Below are 17,622 nucleotides of genomic sequence, written 5' to 3' on the forward strand. Positions count from 1 at the left end.
GATGAGTATTGCCAAAAAAAGGATAAAACTGCCAATGAAAAAGCTCCAGTTTTCTTTGGATTTCTGGACTTCTACTGGTTTTTAGGCATACATAAAACCAGAAGGTGTACAGGCACTTAATAGAAAATCAGTTACACAATACATGAAGTGCTAGAAAAATTGGCAGAATTCTTCACAATCCTCCCTAATGTGTTCCTGAAGTTTCCCAGTGGGCCTGTTCATGAGGATTGTATTTACTTGTACTTTGTTGCTAGGCAAGAGTCAAGGTGTTGTATTTCAACCAGATGTCGTGAGATGGGCCCTGCAAGATAGAGTAGCAAAGAGAGCCATGTGTTTTCCTTTAAACCGACCTTCTCAGACCATCACCAGCTGCTTTCAGTCTCATGGGTGGATCTCTCCACTTGTCAGATTTTCTAGCTCCGGAGACTTTGGAAAAGCCACCCTTCATATCTTTGATCATTTAGTCATTGCTAATTCCCTTGTAAGTGTTAAATTACACTCCCAAGAGTTTTCTTAGGCCATCCTCCTGGCTGCCTCCTAATCAGGGCCCCAAGGGTTATGGGGCCTGCTGACCTTAAAGCAGTCTTATTGCAACAGTTCTTTCTAGTGTCAAGGAAATTTGTGAAAGACTGAATGGACAAAAAAGATTACCGGATTTCCTGACCTGTGCACTCTTCTGTGTTACAGGCTTTTTGTTGGCTTTGAGCTATTCAACAACTCAATAAATTGTAGAAAACCAATAGAAATGCAAAATTTTCTCATCCATAGAAATGCAAATGAATTTTGTCTGGTGTAATGCAATTGGTTATTGTCCCATGGAGATTGACCAGTTTGCATCTATTTGAAAATTCATTCCAGCTTTCATAATTACCTGTGGGAATCTATGTCCTTTGAATTTTCCTTTGAATTGGTTGTACATCTTACAGCTTCTCTCATTAATTAATGAGTTAAATAAAATGTTCGACACGTGTTCCTTTTATATTTGCATGAGAGTCATGATTTTACCTTTAAAAAATTATCCTTTAACACTAGTTTGCCTTTCTAGGCGCCCAAATAGGCTTCTCTTTTTGCCTGTTTGTCTGAACTGGAAGCATTCAGCTCTGTTCACTATGACATTTTCAATTTAACTTTTTTCTAAAGGAGAAGAATTCAAAACAACAACTATGTTAGCTATAACTTCAACCAATGCTTCCTCCAGCCAGCTCTTCTCAGAATTCTGTTCTCTAGCTTTCCCAAAAGACATATTTGGAAGAAGCAAATTACTTTGACATCAAGTTTTTGGCCTCATCAGATTCTGCAGAAAGAAGTTTCCTGACTTGTCCAGAATATGTCTGATGACCCCCTTGGAGATTGGGGCTTCTTATAATAAGTCAAGTGGTAGTTTGCCAGTGGGGACCTTTCCAAAAGGGAAATTTTATGTAGAAACCATTTGTAGTAGAAACTTTTCATTTCTTCCTCAAATTTAAAAATGTTAAGAGTGCATTTAAGGGGCAGTGTAGCAGCTGCTTCTTTAAAAATAAATGTTATTAATTAAAGAATTAAGATCAGTTGCACAATCCTTTTTTGTGGGGAGATTCTGAGACAGTCAAGGTAAGATTAGTATTTGTATTCAGCAGGTTGATTACAGGAATTAGACTGGGTAAAATGGAGGACTACCTCAGGGCAAAGTACAAACTGGGCAAATTATTGGGAGTTGGTAGAGAATGGAACTAGAAGTCAGAAGCAAGACTGGTGATTTCCAGTCAATTTCTTGTTTCATACTTTGAATTCAGCAGAAGTTAAACAAAAGTAATTCATGTGCTTTGAAAATGCTTTAAGATTGTCAGGTATAGATACATAAGCTAGTGGTTTAGGGGGAAAACAGGGAGAAACAATTGATTCTAGTCTAGTTAATTCATTAACTCAATGGGCATGATTGTTTATCTTTCTGGGCTTCATTTTCCTCTTTCAAAAAATGGATGGGTTGGACTAGGTGGCCTCCAAAGAGCCTTCTAGTTCTGACTTCTTAAATCAGCTGTAGAGGCTGAGAAAAGAAAATGGTCATGATTTTTGGAACTATAAAGATTAAACCAAGTTAAGTTCTGTTAAACTAGGGATGTCACATCTGGTCTTGCAGGACTAAGAACTTTGGGTCCAAGGGTGGGTAATAGTGACACTTAGAATCATCTAACTTCTCTGGGTTGCCACCTTCTTCCCTGTCAGAGACCAGTCTCCTTTGTCAAGAAGTTTGGCACATGCCTAAGGACAGCTTCTTTCCCTTGGGCATGACTTGGTGTCCCAAATTCTGCTTCTAAGGATCCTACTTTCTGTTTGTTGCTAGTTAAAGCTCAACTTCCAGACCCCTCCTCCAGACTCAGTTGGTAGAAGGTTATTCTTCAGTGGCCATTGTTATAAAGCATATTTCAGTCAAGCAAAACCTGTCTTCCTAGAGTTAGAGATAGGTTCCCACAGAAAAAAACAAAATCCCTAAGGGACAGAGTTGAACTGAACTTTATGAAAAGACGGGTTAAGATGGTGGTCAGGACTGCCGCAGACCTATGACCGGCTGACTTGGGGCTCCTGAGTATTCACTCATTTGCTCACAATGTTCACAGAAGTTCTGTCAGCGTGAATGCCTACAGCCAGTGCGCAATAACTCTTTAGAGGTGGAAAGATAAATGAATGAAATTACAAATATACAAATGAAAGAATCAATACAAGGCCTTCTGGGAAGTTTTCACTGAGACTATTTGTGGTAATACTTTGCAGACTCCCTCTGCCACCACACAAACTGCCATTTCTCCTTGGTGCTATCTTATCTAACCTCCTGAGTCTCTATTTTCTGCTGCTAGGGTTTTCTTATTTGGTTTTGTTATTTTCAAGATCAGTTTGGCTTGGCTGCAGTATTGTGATCTTCCCATTAGACTGTAAGATTATATTGGGATGAAGAAATGGCACCACCGAATGCAAGCTGGTACAGCCACTCTGGAAAACAGTATGGAGGTTCCCCAAGAAGTTAAAAATAGAGCTATCCTACAACCCAGCAATTACACTATTGGGTATTTACTCCAAAGATACAGATGTAGTGAAAAGAAGGAACAAATGCACCCCAATTTCATTGCAGCAATAGCCAAACTGTGGAAGGAGTTGAGATGTCCTTCAATAGATGAATGGATAAAGAAGATGTGGTTCATATGTGGAATATTACTCAGCCACCAGAAAGGATAAATACCTACCATTTACATCGACATGGATGGAACTGGAGGGTATTATGCCAAGTGAAATAAGTCAGTCAGAGAAAGACAATTATATGGTTTCACTCATATGTGGAATATAAGGAATAGTGCAGAGGATTATAAGGGAAGGGAAGGAAAACTGAATGGGAAGAAATCAGAGAAGAAAAAAAAACCATGAGAGACTCTTGACTCTGGGAAGCAAACTGAGGGTTGTGGAAAGGGAGGTGGGTTGGGGAATGGGATAACTGGGTGATAGGCATTAAGGAGGACATGTGATATAATGAGCACTGTTACATGCAACTAATGAATCATTGAACACTACATCAAAAACTAATGATGTACTATATGTTGGCTAATTGAATTTAAATAATAAAAAAGAAATGGTAGCACCATCTATTATCTAATAGATTGCAGCTTGAAATTTTCTCAAAACTCCTTATTTCTTGGGTTTCTGAGTGTGTAAAATATATTGTTTATTATGGCATAATGGAAAAAATGTGGGCTTTTCAATTAGGACAGACCTGCATTTTAATCTTAACACTACCGTTTACTAGTTGGGGGATGTTAGGCATGTTACTTCACTTTTCCTTAGGCTCTTTTTTCTAAACATGTACGAAAATAAGCAATTTACCTCAAAAAGTTGTTCCTGAAGTTTAAGTGAGATAAACACATATGATTTTGCCTAGCATAGTATCTGGCACACACTAGAGACTCATACAAGGTAGCTATTACTCTTTTTAAAAGATTTATTTATTTATTTATTTATTTGGGAGCGAGAGCGAGAGTGAGAGAGAGAGAGAGAGAGTGCCTGTGCATGCATGAGTTGGGGGAGGGGCAGAGAAACTCTTCAAGCAGACTCCCTGCTGAGCACAGAACCCCATGGCAGGGGCTCAGTCTCATCATGACCTGAGCCAAAACCAAGTGTTGGATGCTTAACCAACTGAGCCACCCAGGTGTCCCAAGGTAGCTATTATTTTAAAATCTTAATCTATATAGCACTTTCTCTTTTACAAAGCATCCTCTCATACCTTCTCTTACTCATCATACACACATACAGACACAAACAAGTCTCTTATTAGGCACTGATGCCCTAACACTCCAGTTCAACTCAGAGTTTATCTTCAGGCACTGATTGTTGACCTTAGACCTAGGCTCCCATGTTTCCCATCCTTCCAGGAGCCAAATGGTTACTTTGTAAGTTCCTTTCCTGGGCTTTTACTTAGCAAGTGCTAAGCAGATAAGAGGGGTGCTTACATTCTAATAGACTGTTTACTTAGTATTTCTTAAACCAGAGCTGCATTCGCTAGTTTTCCTGATTTATTTGGAGGAAAGCCTTTGAATTAGGATAATTGATACCTTTTGCTCAATGTTTGGAGATCCTGAAACTATTAGAATATGGCCCACTTAGGAGTGTACCTAAGAGTCTGGCCCAGCTCAGAGGTATAGTGGAAGGAGGGATAAGGCCATTTAAAGGCACTTTGCTATTAAATTGTATGTGAAAAACAGAGTTCTTACTTTTCAATTATAAATTGGGTGATTTTTTTTTTTGTCTATTGGTGTATCCCTAGCATTCAAAATGGTATCTGTCATACAGTAGGCAGTCTATGAATATTTGTTGAATGAATGTAATACTTAAACCACACAAATCCAACAGTACTCCTTCGATATAATCTAGTAGGTCAGGGAAGCTGGTGCAAGATTGGGAAACTTATTATAACTCTAAATTCTTCCAAGTCCTGTCTCAGGTTGCTTATCACAGTGTCAGTATTGTATTCCAAGGGTCCCTGACTCTCTCAGGCTCAGATCCCTTAATCTGTTCCCTAATTCTCATGATGAGGAGATGTATATTATGAGCATGGTCAATAAACTCTTTGGCCAGATCAACTAGCAAACATAAGCGTGGTGGCCTTTGACAGTTTAGTATGAAAAAGAACCCTAGGCTGAGTCAGGTACCCTGACTGTGTGACCTTGGACAAGTCATCCTATCCCTGGGGGCTTCAGTTTCCTCCCTTTTTAAATGAAGGCAAATGGCTACTCTATATACCACACATAGTTGTTTGGAGGATGTGAAAACCTATAGAAACTCTCTGCCAAAGATTAAAGTCCTACTCTGCCAAAAACTAAATCTGAGATCTCACTATAATCCTGATATAACATGTAGCAATAGCTCTGTGGAATATGCAGCCTGTTTCTAGGCTACTTGGTGGCCTGAATGGTGGGACTGACACACATTGCAGGGGATGAATGCAAATGACTTTCTGCCAGCAACAAGGTTTTCTATTTTTGAATGAAATATTCCTCTCATGAAGTGAGAGTCTCCCCATATGCTCAGCCACCCATGAGTAGCCAAAGACTTCATTGCAAAAATGAATATTCCAGCAAGAATTTTTATCTCCTTATCATTGCTTCATGGATTTCTGGAAACATTCCTATGTCAGCCATAGCTCCAGCAAGTTAGAGGTCTGCTGCTCTTCCCCTTCTTTGTTGTGTGTTTTAGTTTTTCTTCAATATGAAATGGGCTCAGCATTCCATTTCACTCTACTTATCATCTAGAACATTTGTCTTCTCTCCATCAAACCCTTCTGCCTTCAAACCCTCGCGCAAATTAATCTCTGCAGTCTTTAATCATTAACAAAGATTTGGGAATCACCTACTTGAGGTAGGCCACGTGGGGGCTAAGACAAGTTCCCACCCTTTGAAGAGCATTGGCTATAATTTTGGAGAACTGAGACAGTCACACAGACTGGCAGAAGGGTTTGTAATTGTGAGTGGTATATTCTGAATGCCAGAGTTGTAAAGGGAAAGTATTCTGGTTGAGAGCACTGTGGGCAGGCAGGATGAGGTGGGGAGGCTTGAGCTGGGCTTTGAAGAATGTGTTGATTTTAAATAGGCAGAGGGGAATGGAAAGATATTGGAAAGATATTGGAAAGAAAAAGAGGAGTAACGTTAGCAAAAGGTAAAACAGCAGGAACGTAGACTTTTGTTCCTGAACAATGAGAGTGACAGTTATGCAGAGGCTATATTTTATCAAGGCCTAGCAACAGCATGGCTGGAATGGTAGTTTCAATCTAGCCACATTGGAGGGCCTTGGATGTTAAGATAAGAAGTTTGGTTACTATTAAGTAGTAAGGGAAGGGGGAGGTTATTAAGAGTTACTGTACAAAAGAATGACCTGATGGGCCCAGCTTTAAGCACACTCATCTAATCATAGTATGTACAGTAGCCTTAGACTTGGGGTATCCTTGTGTCAGTAGCAGCCAGGCTGATGGGAGAAGAAACTCTGATTTCCAGCTGGTTTATCACTCTGCCACTAGAGGAATCTCACAGTCTCTGCATGTCTAGCTCTATGAGGCTGAATTTTGGATCTGTCTGTAGTTGGGAGATAAGTTTGAGAACAGAGTATGGAATATTTGAACCAGTCAGACTTGGATTTCGAATTCAGACTACTACCTAGTGGCTATATGAATTTGGGCCAGTTATCTAACCTGTCTCTTAAATGCCTCAGTTTCCTCGTCTGTGAAATGTTCATAATACTAACCTCCCACAGAAGTTAATGAGCACGGCTAGCACACAGGAGATAAATATTCATTCAACATTCCTTTCCTTCCTTACCCCCTCCTCTAGTTAGTTGTGTGGCCTTTTGCATGTCTTTCTCTGAGGGAAGTTGCCTCACATACAATGAGAGAGCTATTCTTTCTACTTTACTATGCTGGAAGAAAAGTCCTTGCCTATGCTGTAACACATCTGACCAGTCCTCCTTTCTCCTTTCTCTTACTCCACTGGGGGATGAAGTCATTCCATCAACAAACCTTTATTGAGATTCTATTATGTGTTGGGTACTGTTCTTGGTCTAATAGATAAAAGAGTGAACAAAACCAGACAAAATTCTTTGCCCTCATGGAGCTGATAGTCTAGCCGTAGCTTCAGGGGAGTCACACAATAAACAAATGCATGTATAATATGTCAGATGATGATAAGTGCTCGGAAGGAAAACATAGAAAAGGAAGAAGACAGAAAGTGATGGAAATTTGGTCCAGGAAAGGTTCTCTAAGGTGACACCTAAGAAGAGACCTGGAAGAAGTAAGGGAGAAGTCACATAGCTATCTGGGAGAATAGCATTCCAGGCAGAAGGAAAGACAAATAAAAAGACCCTCAAGTGGGAGCATGCTTTGCAAGTTCAAGGAAGAGCAAAGACATCAATGTGTCTGGAGCAGAATGCAAGGAGAACAGTAGCAGGAGAGGAACCCAGTATGTGGCCATCACTCACATCATGTGGGGCCAAGGCAGGGACTCTGAAGGAGGTGGGCAGCCATTGGAGGATTTGGAACAGAGGATTGATAGGCTCTGCCTTAATACTTTAACAGAAAGCTTCTGACTTTCTGTTAGCCTCTGATAGGGTAGAGAATAGAATATAGGGTGACAAGGACAAAAGCAAAAAGCATGGAGACCTGGGAGACAGCTAAAGTAGTAATCTGGTAAGAGAACATGGGAGCTTGGATGATGGTGGTGATAGGGAGGTAGTGAGAAATGGTCAGGTTCTAGGTATATTTTGTTTTTGTTGTTGTAGACTTTTAAGTAACCTCTACCCCCAATGTGGGGTTCAACTCATGACCTCAAGATCAAGAGTCACGTGCTCTACCAACTGAGCCAGCCAGGCATCCCCTAGGTATAATTTGAAGGCAGCACTCACTGACAGATTGGATGTGAGGTGTTCAAAGAAGAGAGGATTCAAGGGGCACCTGGGTGGGTCAGTTGGTTAAGCATCCAGCTCTTGATTTTGGCTCAGGTCATGGTGTCAAGGTTGTGAGATAAAGCACCCTGTCAGGATCCACACTAGGTGTGGAGCCTGCTTGGGATTTTCTCTCTCCCTCCCACTCTCTCTCTCTCTCTCTCTAAAAAAAGGGGGGTGGATTCAAGAATAACTTCACAGTGTTTTTCTTGAGCAGTGGGAGGATGGACTCGCATTTGTTGAGATGCACAAGACCAAGGGAAGCACATTTTGGGAGAGAAAGGCTTTGGATTTGGTTATGTTGATTTTAAGATGTCTATTAGATATCCAAGTGAAAAAGGAGAGGAGGAAGTTCGATACATGATACATGAATCAAGCATTCAGGAGAGGATGATGGACCATAAGGGTCTTATCTCAACTTCAAGAATGCAAAAAAAAAAAAAAAGGGAGCAAGCATTTGGCAAGGGCAAAGCATGTGGATGCTTTTCTGCATTTTTACATGTTCTTGAGTACTGTTATGTAGTTTTCCTCTCATCTCCTTTTGGAGGAAGTCTCTTATATAACAGGGACTAATATTTACTGTGCATTTAATATGTGCCAGACACTTTGACATATAGCATCCCATTTTAAGCACAGCTATCTCAAAAACATATGTTGTCATTTCCATTTTACAGGTGAGAAAACTGAGGCTCTGCAAGACAGGTAAAAATGATCTGTCCTAAGTCACACAGCTGGTAACTGAGTATGCTGAGATTTAAACCAGGATCCAAGTCCTAAGACCATGTCCCCCCAACCCCACCAGCTATCTATCTGCTTATCACCAGGTGGGTCAGAGTCAACTCTGTGATTTATAGGTCAATGATTTGTTCTGCAGGTTTTTTTAAGGATTTTATTTATTTATTTGAAAGAGAGAGAGAGAGCACAAACAGGGTGGGAGGCAGAGGGAGAAGCAGGTTCTCCGCTGAGCAGGGAGCCCAACACAGGACTGGATCCTGGGACCCCGGGATAATGACCCGAGCTGAAGGCAGATGCTTAACGGACTGAGCCACCTAGACACCCCTCTGTAGATTAACCAGAGCGAAGAGGTATTTAATACCAGCCCTTGGCCAACACCTTATCATATTCTGCCAGAAGCTGTCAGCTTGTTTTGAATGTCTATTATTCAGGCATTGACAACTACATTCTTTTAATATTAGGCCCAGACAACCAAAAATTAGGAAGGTAAACTTGATGGGACAAAAAGCCATTGAAGTACTACAAGCCAATTATATTTGAATTCATGGGTTATTTACTTTTCTAGGTTATCCACAACTCCAACAGTAGTACAAAAAAAGAGGATAATTGTACAATTGTCATTTGGTTCAATTTTCTTTGTATCTTTACATAATGTGTTACACAGTAGGTGCTTCATAAGTGGTACTAGCAGGCATCCCTTGGCCCACTTCCTTTTTTGGGTTTCTAGATAATCTAGGTTACCATGGCAGACTTCATGCCCAATTACGTTGACAAACAATACTGCTGTCTACTATGTGGTGGGTGCTATGCTAGTCACTGGGACTACCGAAGTGGAAAGGGTGTGGTTATTACCATCAGGGAGCTTAGTTCAGTGATGAGAAAACATGAAAAAAGAAAAATACAATGTGGTTAATGATATTATTGACATGCTCAGGGTACCATGAAAGCATAAAGGAAAATCTGTTTGGAGTGAGCTGTGGGAACATGTGATTTGCTTCTTTTTTTTTTTAAGATTTTATTTATTTATTTGACAGACAGACATCACAAGTAGGCAGAGAGGCAGGCAGAGAGAGAGGAGAAAGTAGGCTCTCCAAGGAGCAGAGAGCCCGATGTGGGGCTCAATCCCAAGACCCTGGGATCATGACCTGAGCTGAAGGCAGAGGCTTTAACCCACTGAGCCACCCAGGTGCCCATGTGATTTGCTTCTTGAGGAAGTTAATCAGATGTCCAAGGTGGGGGCATTCCAGGCAAGGAAACCAGTTTGTGCAAAGACACAGATGTGTGAGAATTGTCAGTGAATTTAATTTTGTGGGAGTATGGGTTCCTTGAGGGATGGCGGCAAATGAAGTTGGAAAGGCAGATTATGGGTCATGATAAGGAGCTGATTTTTGTCTCCTAAAATACATGGGGCTAGACAGGTAGGGTAAATGAGTGATAAGGGCAGTAATGGAGATTAGAGGAAGGACATAGGGATGACAGTGTGGCACTTGATTGTTCTAAGGGGCTAGTTCTAGCTGACTATAGCTATATGGGAATGAGGATCCAGTGTTAGCAGGTTTTCTGATTTTTTTTTAGAGAAAGAAAAGCAGGAAATCTGATTTTTTATGTGAAATGTCCTAATTTCTAAATGTTGGTGATTAATTTTTTAAATTCAAAGTTTTAGCCAACACTGCACCAAATACAATCCATCTGTTTGCTGGATGTGGCCTGTAGGCTGTCATTTTGAGACCCACGCTGTAGGGGATGGGGTATTTATGGAAGCATAGAAGCTATCTGAAGTAACACTTCAAAACACTTGTAAAAAATAACCATGTAGGGGCACCTGGGTGGCTCGGTCAGTTAAGCGTCTGCCTTTCGCTCAGGTCATGATCCCAGGGTCCCGGGATGGAATCCCACATCGGGCTCCCTCCTCTGCAGGGAGTCTGCTTCTCTCTCTGCCCCTCATTCCACTTGTGTTCTCTCTCTCTCAAATAAATAAATAAAAATTTAAAAAAATAACCATGTACATTCCTCACCAGACTGCTCCATTTCAACATACTTATTGTATATGAAGACATGTTCTTCCTCTGGGGAACCAGAGTGAGGTTTTGGTCAGATGCAACTCGTAGGTCTTCTGAGAGCAATGGTGCAACCCAAGGTCTCAGTCAGGCTGTTAAAAACCTAGTAGAAGAGGGTAAGCTGGGATCATTAAGGCCCTCAAGCACCACCACCAGGAGATGGCTGTTAAGTTGTTTCCTTTTCACTTTAAGGAAACCAGGGGCAGTCTCTTTGAACTCTGTATACAACCAAATCAACACAGCCAGTGATAACACAGATAAAACACAGTATCATAGCTGTGAAAGTGCTACAGTTGGGGAAACTAATGTTTCTGGCCCCAAAGCACAGTAATTTAATCAGAGTGACCGAGCAAACCAGTGGTAAGGTGAGGTCTACTGACTTCTAGTTTAACATTCTAATAATCCTAGGCTGTGAGGGGCACCTAGCTGGCTCAGATGGTTAGGCTTTTGTCTTGGGCTCAGGTCATAATCCGGGTTCTGGGATCTGGCTCCCGGCTCAGTGAAGGGTCAACTTGTCCCTCTCCCTCTCCACTGCCACTCCCCCTTCTCATGCTGGTGCACGCGCTCTCTCTCTTTCTGTCTCAAGTGGATAAATAAAATCTTTTTTAAAAAAAATCCTAGGCTGTGATAATGAAGGTAAATCAGCTTTGTAGTTCCCCCTAGCACCTAGAATTCCTAGGGTGCCTGGATCGCTCAGTCGATTAAGCACCTAGAATTCCCAGATGGAACAGGCAGGATTTGAGATTAGTTTAGCTGGTAAGTGTCCTTTTACATTTTCTTATCTGCATGATGATGATATTTTTTGCAAACTTTATGCTTCATGGGTAAGGGCCAGTGAGGGGACAAATAGATCTTTGTGAAGCACTGAGATCATTCACAAAGTGTCTGGAAGAAAAGTTGGCCATGGCTAATATATTTAAGGTTTTATGACCTCTGTACTTTTTGGACTGGCCTTTCCACTGGGTGCTTTGCTTTTGTTTGTTTCTCTGCTTTTGTCTTCTTTTCTATATCTCCCTATTTTTCTTCTTTCCCCTCAGCCTAGGTCTCAGGCCTACCCTTGACAAGTCAATAAAACTGCTAATTATTCATTACATGGGAATAGGAGTACACAGTGACCAAGAAGCATACAGATTTCCCCTGCTATGGTCATTCAGCTCTCTATAATCTCAGACTAGTAACTCTCGTCATTGTGACTCAACTAATCCTTTCCATCCTTCATTTCAGGGTGTATTGTTCTGACACTTACCTTTTTTGGTTTGTTGTTGTTATTGTTGTTTTGTTTGTTTTTTGCTCTGAACTATTTTCTCATTGGTTCGGCTGTTGAAGATGCTGCAGTTGCAGCAGTGTACATCTGGAACATTTGGCTGACTTGTTGAACTTCCCCCAGGGACTACTCCAGGGAGAGGAGGGGAGGGGTGGAGAGGCCAGAACAGTTGCCTGCAAATAGAGATGCCAATATTGCCTGGCTGTTCTGTGGACCACCCTTGTAAAAATGCACCTCACCTGGGCCTCGGTTTCCCCAGTTGTGCATTGAAGGCACATATTCTTCACTCAAAACTTCTGATGCTGAGGCAGAAGAGAAACTCCACTGGCTGTGGATTATCTCCTACAATACTTGCGGCACTGCGAAGAGACCCACACATATTTGTTGAATTTATTAATATATCAAGAAATCTCAGGGCACTGTTCGAACCTGCGTGGGACAACATCACTTCAGTTCCACTTGGCATAAGCGCACTTCTTGGCCTCTTAGATTGAGGCCCCAGATTCACTCTAGGAGTGGGGCTGCCTCAGTCCCATCCCAATCTCACTCCCTTTGGCTCCCAGGCTTCTGGGTCTCCTTTTTCTTTTGGCGCGCCACAGGATTGCAAACACAGCAGGCATGGTTTCATTCCAAACCAAGAACTGTTTTAATTAGTTTAACGTCTGTTAAACTCTTTGAAGATTGAAAGCAACAGATAAGTACTGGATGATCTTATTAACAACTGCAGTTAATTGCAAACATTTCTATTAATTCTAGTTTCTGTTTCCTTTTCTTTGCTTCAGTTTCTTTCCAAGGTTCCCAAATTCTTCTCGGCCTCCCCCTCCTCGCCTTCTCCTACCCACCCCCCCGTAAGGCGCTATAGGGTTAAGTTGGGGCGGAGTCCAGAGATGAACGACAGCGGCGGTCACCAACTGGGACAGGCGCAAGCGGGAAGACCTGGGTGGGGCAGTCAGGCAGAGGCGAACCCACACGCCCCCAAGGCCCCGCCCCGTGGCTGGGGGCCCAGGGTGGAATGGCAGGGGGCGGGGCGCCAAGGCTTGGCGGGCTGGTGGTTGGGCGCCCAGGCAGCCTCTTGGGGGATGGGGCGGGGTCGGCCTGGGCCACCTCCCTCATTCTCCCCGCGGGCCGAGCCGCCCCTCTCTCCCGCCCCTCCTCCTCCCTTTCCCACCCCTCGGAGTGGAGCTGCACATGCGGCAGCTCTCTGCTCTGTTCCGCCCAGCCTCCGTTGCTCTGGAACGGGTCCCTGCAGCCCCCAGCGGATGGCAGGGCAGTAGCCGCCTGTCAGGGGTCCTGAACGGCTGAGGCAGACGCTGCGGCTCCAGGGCCTCAGAGAGTGGGTGTCTCCGGAGGCCATGGGCTACCCAGAGGTAGAGCGTAGGGAACCTCTGCCCACGGCAGCGCCGCGGGAGCGGGGAAGCAAGGGCTGCGGCTGTCGGGCGGCCCCTGCCCGGGCGGGCGAAGGGAACAGCTGCCGGCTCTTCCTGGGTTTCTTTGGCCTCTCGCTGGCCCTCCACCTGCTGACGTTATGCTGCTACCTAGAGTTGCGGTCCGAGTTGCGGCGGGAACGGGGAGCCGAGTCCCGCCTTGGCCCCAGCACCTCTGGCACCCTGAGCAGCCCCGGTGGCCTTGACCCTGACGGTTCCATCACCCGCCACTTCGGGCAGCCATCACCTCAGCAGCAGCAGCCGCTGGAACCGGGAGAAACCACACTCCCCCCACACTCCCAGGACGGGCACCAGGTGAGTCACCTAGGAGGGGCGGCGGCGGCTGAGGCCCCCTCCCCTTGTGGGCAGGGCGGGGGCCCTCCCCGACAGGGCCCCGGGGAGGATTCTGCCACCTCCAGCCAAGTTGCAGGGCCGGACCAGGGAGGGGGCAGACGAGCCGGGAGAGGTTGCCCCGGGGCAGGTTGTCCTGGTCTAGCTCACCCAGACTCCCTCCGGACCCCTGCACTTGGGAACCCTGGCCGGCGCCCGCCGCCCCTAGCTACGGGCTGCCTTCGGGGAAAGTTGGCGGCTCTCCCGGCCGCGGAGGTGCAGTTGCTGCCCCTCTGGCGGACTAACGGCAGCAGCTTGGCCCTTCTGCTCCTGGTGAGATTCTCTGCCCGCGGTGCTTGTTTTTTCGTGTCCAGAGCTGATGCCAGCACGAGCAGGCTCTCCTTTGGAGTGGGAGCTGTAAACAGCTGTAATCACTGCTCCACAGTTGAAACAACTTTTAATCGTATTTTCAGCGCGGGTCCTTGTGCGCTGACCAGAAGGTGGGCTTGTTCACACTTACCTGCAATTTGAGACTGATTGTCCTCCGTGTTCTAGTGAGGATCAGCGCCCCTGTGGAATTCTGGTAGAAATATGCCGTCTTGCTAGACAACTTCTGAGCAGCAATTTAAAAAATCTCTGGAAATAAAACTCACCCTTTGCATGCCGGTTCTCTTTTTGGGGGGTAGATAGGGTGAGTGTGAAGTCTATTCACTACTGCTAGTTTGAGAACAGGAATCTACTGATGGAACAATTAATTACTCGAGTAATCTTTCACGAGCAGTTTTGTTTTGTGTGTTTGTTTTGCAATCTTTATGGTGTTTGTGCCCTTCTTAGCAAACCATTAGCTTTGGTAGTTGTCTTCCACTTGTTCAGCTCTTTATTCAACTAAATTTAGTGAACTTAAAATAAGTATTCTCTTAACTACCATATTTTGTCCTGTGAAATTTAAGAGAAGCAAGCATCCAAGAATCTTTTTGAGGAGGTTAGGAGACTAATAGTGGATTTGTTCCTTTTGGGGAAAAGGGCAAGTTGTGCTCATAAGTTTCTTGGAATGAGGGGCCCAGGATTTCTGTATTTACTACCACATTCAGAGTTGTCATTGTGCTCTTTGACCACCCATCCTAAGCTGGCATCACATTCATGACAAAACTGTAATGTTGGGACTGACATATCTTCTACATTGTGCATTGTAAAAGTTACCCTGAGCCGAAAAATGTCTTGCTAGCATACTCCAACTTATATAACAGCTTATCAAAGAAGAGAATCAGTAGACATGCTTCTCATACTTGAAACTTTAAACACTGTAGCTAAATGATAATTAACTAGGATTCTGGCTCCCTTTATCTATCCACCCCCGCCCCCACAATGCCCAGTAGAAATACTTAGCAGCTGAACATTGATATTCTGTGAAAAGATGAAGTAACTGAACTTCCTTAGTCAAATGGTAGCCAAAGCTTTTTGGTATTTAGGGTGGACAGACCTATGTTTATAGACTGAGGATTAGCAGGACAGCTGCACCCTAGGGCTTCCGTGATGGTGTGGGACTCTCACAGGTCTAGAGTGGCATTTAGTTGCCTGGTGTTCGCATGGCACTTCGAATAGTTCTGTCTAGATTTAAATACAGCTCCCCATTTTCTGTCCTTGTGTTTTAATCTTTTGGAGCAGTGGCAACAAGCATACTGGCTCTTTACATTTGCTGGCATCAGTTGGAGTCTCGGATTTTTAGAATTGTGAGGGGCCATGTGAGTCCATTTTGTTTGATCCCTTTGGATAGCACAGAGGCCCTGAGGTAGGGGGGGAATGATTAGTCCGAGGTCAAATGATTTGACCATACAATGATTTGACCCTACAACTATGGTCAACGGTAAAAGGGAAGTTGGTCTCTTGATTCCCAGTTCAAGAAAGTTCGTTTGTTCCCCTATAGCATACATCTCTGGAAGCCTTTTGGGAGAAAGAGGGTTGGAGCTCCATAGTACAATTCTTGCAATGTAGAGGGCTCAGATTTGCATCAGTTTCTTTTACTCCACCTGTATTTTGGCCAAAGTTTAACGTGTTTTCCATACTCTTCCTGAAGATGACTTTCAGGAGAATCGAAGTATACTTTAAAGGAATTTTAGCCCAGATTCAAATTATGTTTCTCTTGAGGATATTAGTTTTAGTATACCTCCCATTCCCCCACCTCCTGCAAAAAAGAAAAAAAAAAGGAAAAGTTGATTGGCTATTAGAGTTAAATTGATACTGCTACATCTTGGGTAAAATTTCTAGTGCCCTGGTGCACCCTCTGCTGGCTTTGCAGGGACATTTAATTGCAGTATCTGCTGACAGTCAAGATTCTAAGTTGTGCTGACAGATTCTGATTCATAAACAAGGAAGTAAACAGCCTTGTGGGATTTGGCCACGTAGGTCACATTTTTATATTTTAGTTTTTCAACATGAACAGCTGCTGTTACAGCAACTCTTAGATGGAGAGGAAGAAAGATAAAAATATACACTCTTCAGTGGGCAGAACATTGTTTCTCACCAGTTTATTTGCAAGGAGTAAAGACAAACTAATGAAAATATATTGCAGAAAGATCTCAGACCAAGTGGGCAAAATAGAGGCACTCCATTTTATAAGGTCATACAAACCTATCCATGTTTATGAGAAGATGGGCTCAGTTATGACTCAAGAAAGGGATCTAGAAATCACTGAGGAGGTTCATCTATATCTCTCAATTTAAAAACATTTAAAACAAGATACAGAGGAAATTAGGGCAGACGTATCAGCCAAGTTCTCCCAGGGGATTGTTAGAAAAGCCTCCCCAGTGGGGACACTGCTAATGAAAAAGAATGAGAGGGTCCCCTCAGACCTTTTGGAATCATAACGGTATCCTTCAGCTGGAGTAGCTGAGGAGTTACCTGCAGGTTCATCTAGCTACTCACTGAAGAAGACCTAGGAACATCTCACCAACTTCTGAGTCAGACAGTACACAATATGATTGTTATAGTAAAAAATGAAAATCACGGTTGATCATTCTGTGAAGAAGTTGGCCCAGTTGTGATTGTGGTCCTCAAAGCCAATAATATGGTAGACATCAGCAGGAAGTATGTTGAAAATGATGACAAAACAAAACCCTTATATTTTCCACCTAAAAGACCAAAAGTGGATTTGCATCCATAATCATGTAGGAAATTCTGGCACCTGCTTCTCAAAAAAAAAACCCAACACCTGATAAAAGTCCCTAGAAACTCAATTAAATTGATCAAAAGGGTAGAGGGATTTTCTAGTTGTTGTTGTTTTTCCAGTCTGGAGAGAGAGAGAAGGGTTAAAGGAGGGATATGATCAGTCTACAAAACCATGAGACAGATGAATAAGGTTAATATATTGGTATAATTTAACAATTTAGCTCAATAAATAGCCTGCTTTCAGCCAGACACTATGTCAGCTATTAGATATCTTATAATGGTTGAAAGTTTATTTTGGAAGAGAGGCAAGTAAAAGTAGTATCTCATTCAAATGATTGCCCTAAGAGATCATCTAAACTGGAACTCTAAGATTTAGGAAGTGTTTAGAAATATATATATGGGTAGATTAATGAGGATTTATTTGGGACCGTTGGGGATATTTGCAAAATGTTCCTAATTATTTGAAATGATGACATAGACATCAACTTTATCTTTCCACATTTCTTGGTTTAACTAGATAGAACATTAGTGTATACAAATTTTACATTACTTATTAAGGCTGGTTGATCAAGAAAATGACTAGGAGTCATTAAGTCCAAGAACTTTTTTAGGGGAATGGAATCCAGATAAAATACCTTTCTATAGGTTTAAATCTAGAGTTTTCAGTGTGGCATTCATGGTTTTTGATCAACTAGCTCCATTA

General features: G+C 43.0%; 1 protein-coding gene across 8 annotated transcripts in view; it reads left to right on the forward strand.

The window, feature by feature from the left end:
- Nucleotides 1-13,352: 13,352 nt before the first annotated feature.
- EDA (ectodysplasin A) overlaps nucleotides 13,353-17,622 on the forward strand; it is a gene marked incomplete at both ends in the record, with an annotated part of 430,893 nt that continues 426,623 nt past the window's right edge. For all 8 annotated transcript variants that reach the window (XM_080795672.1, XM_080795674.1, XM_080795673.1 and 5 more), the window contains one exon: nucleotides 13,353-13,739. In XM_080795672.1, coding sequence (XP_080651798.1) covers nucleotides 13,353-13,739 — 387 coding nt within the window. The remainder of the gene's footprint in view (nucleotides 13,740-17,622) is intronic.

Source organism: Martes martes (genome assembly GCF_963455335.1).
Source record: "Martes martes genome assembly, chromosome: X".
Lineage (NCBI taxonomy): Eukaryota > Metazoa > Chordata > Mammalia > Carnivora > Mustelidae > Martes > Martes martes.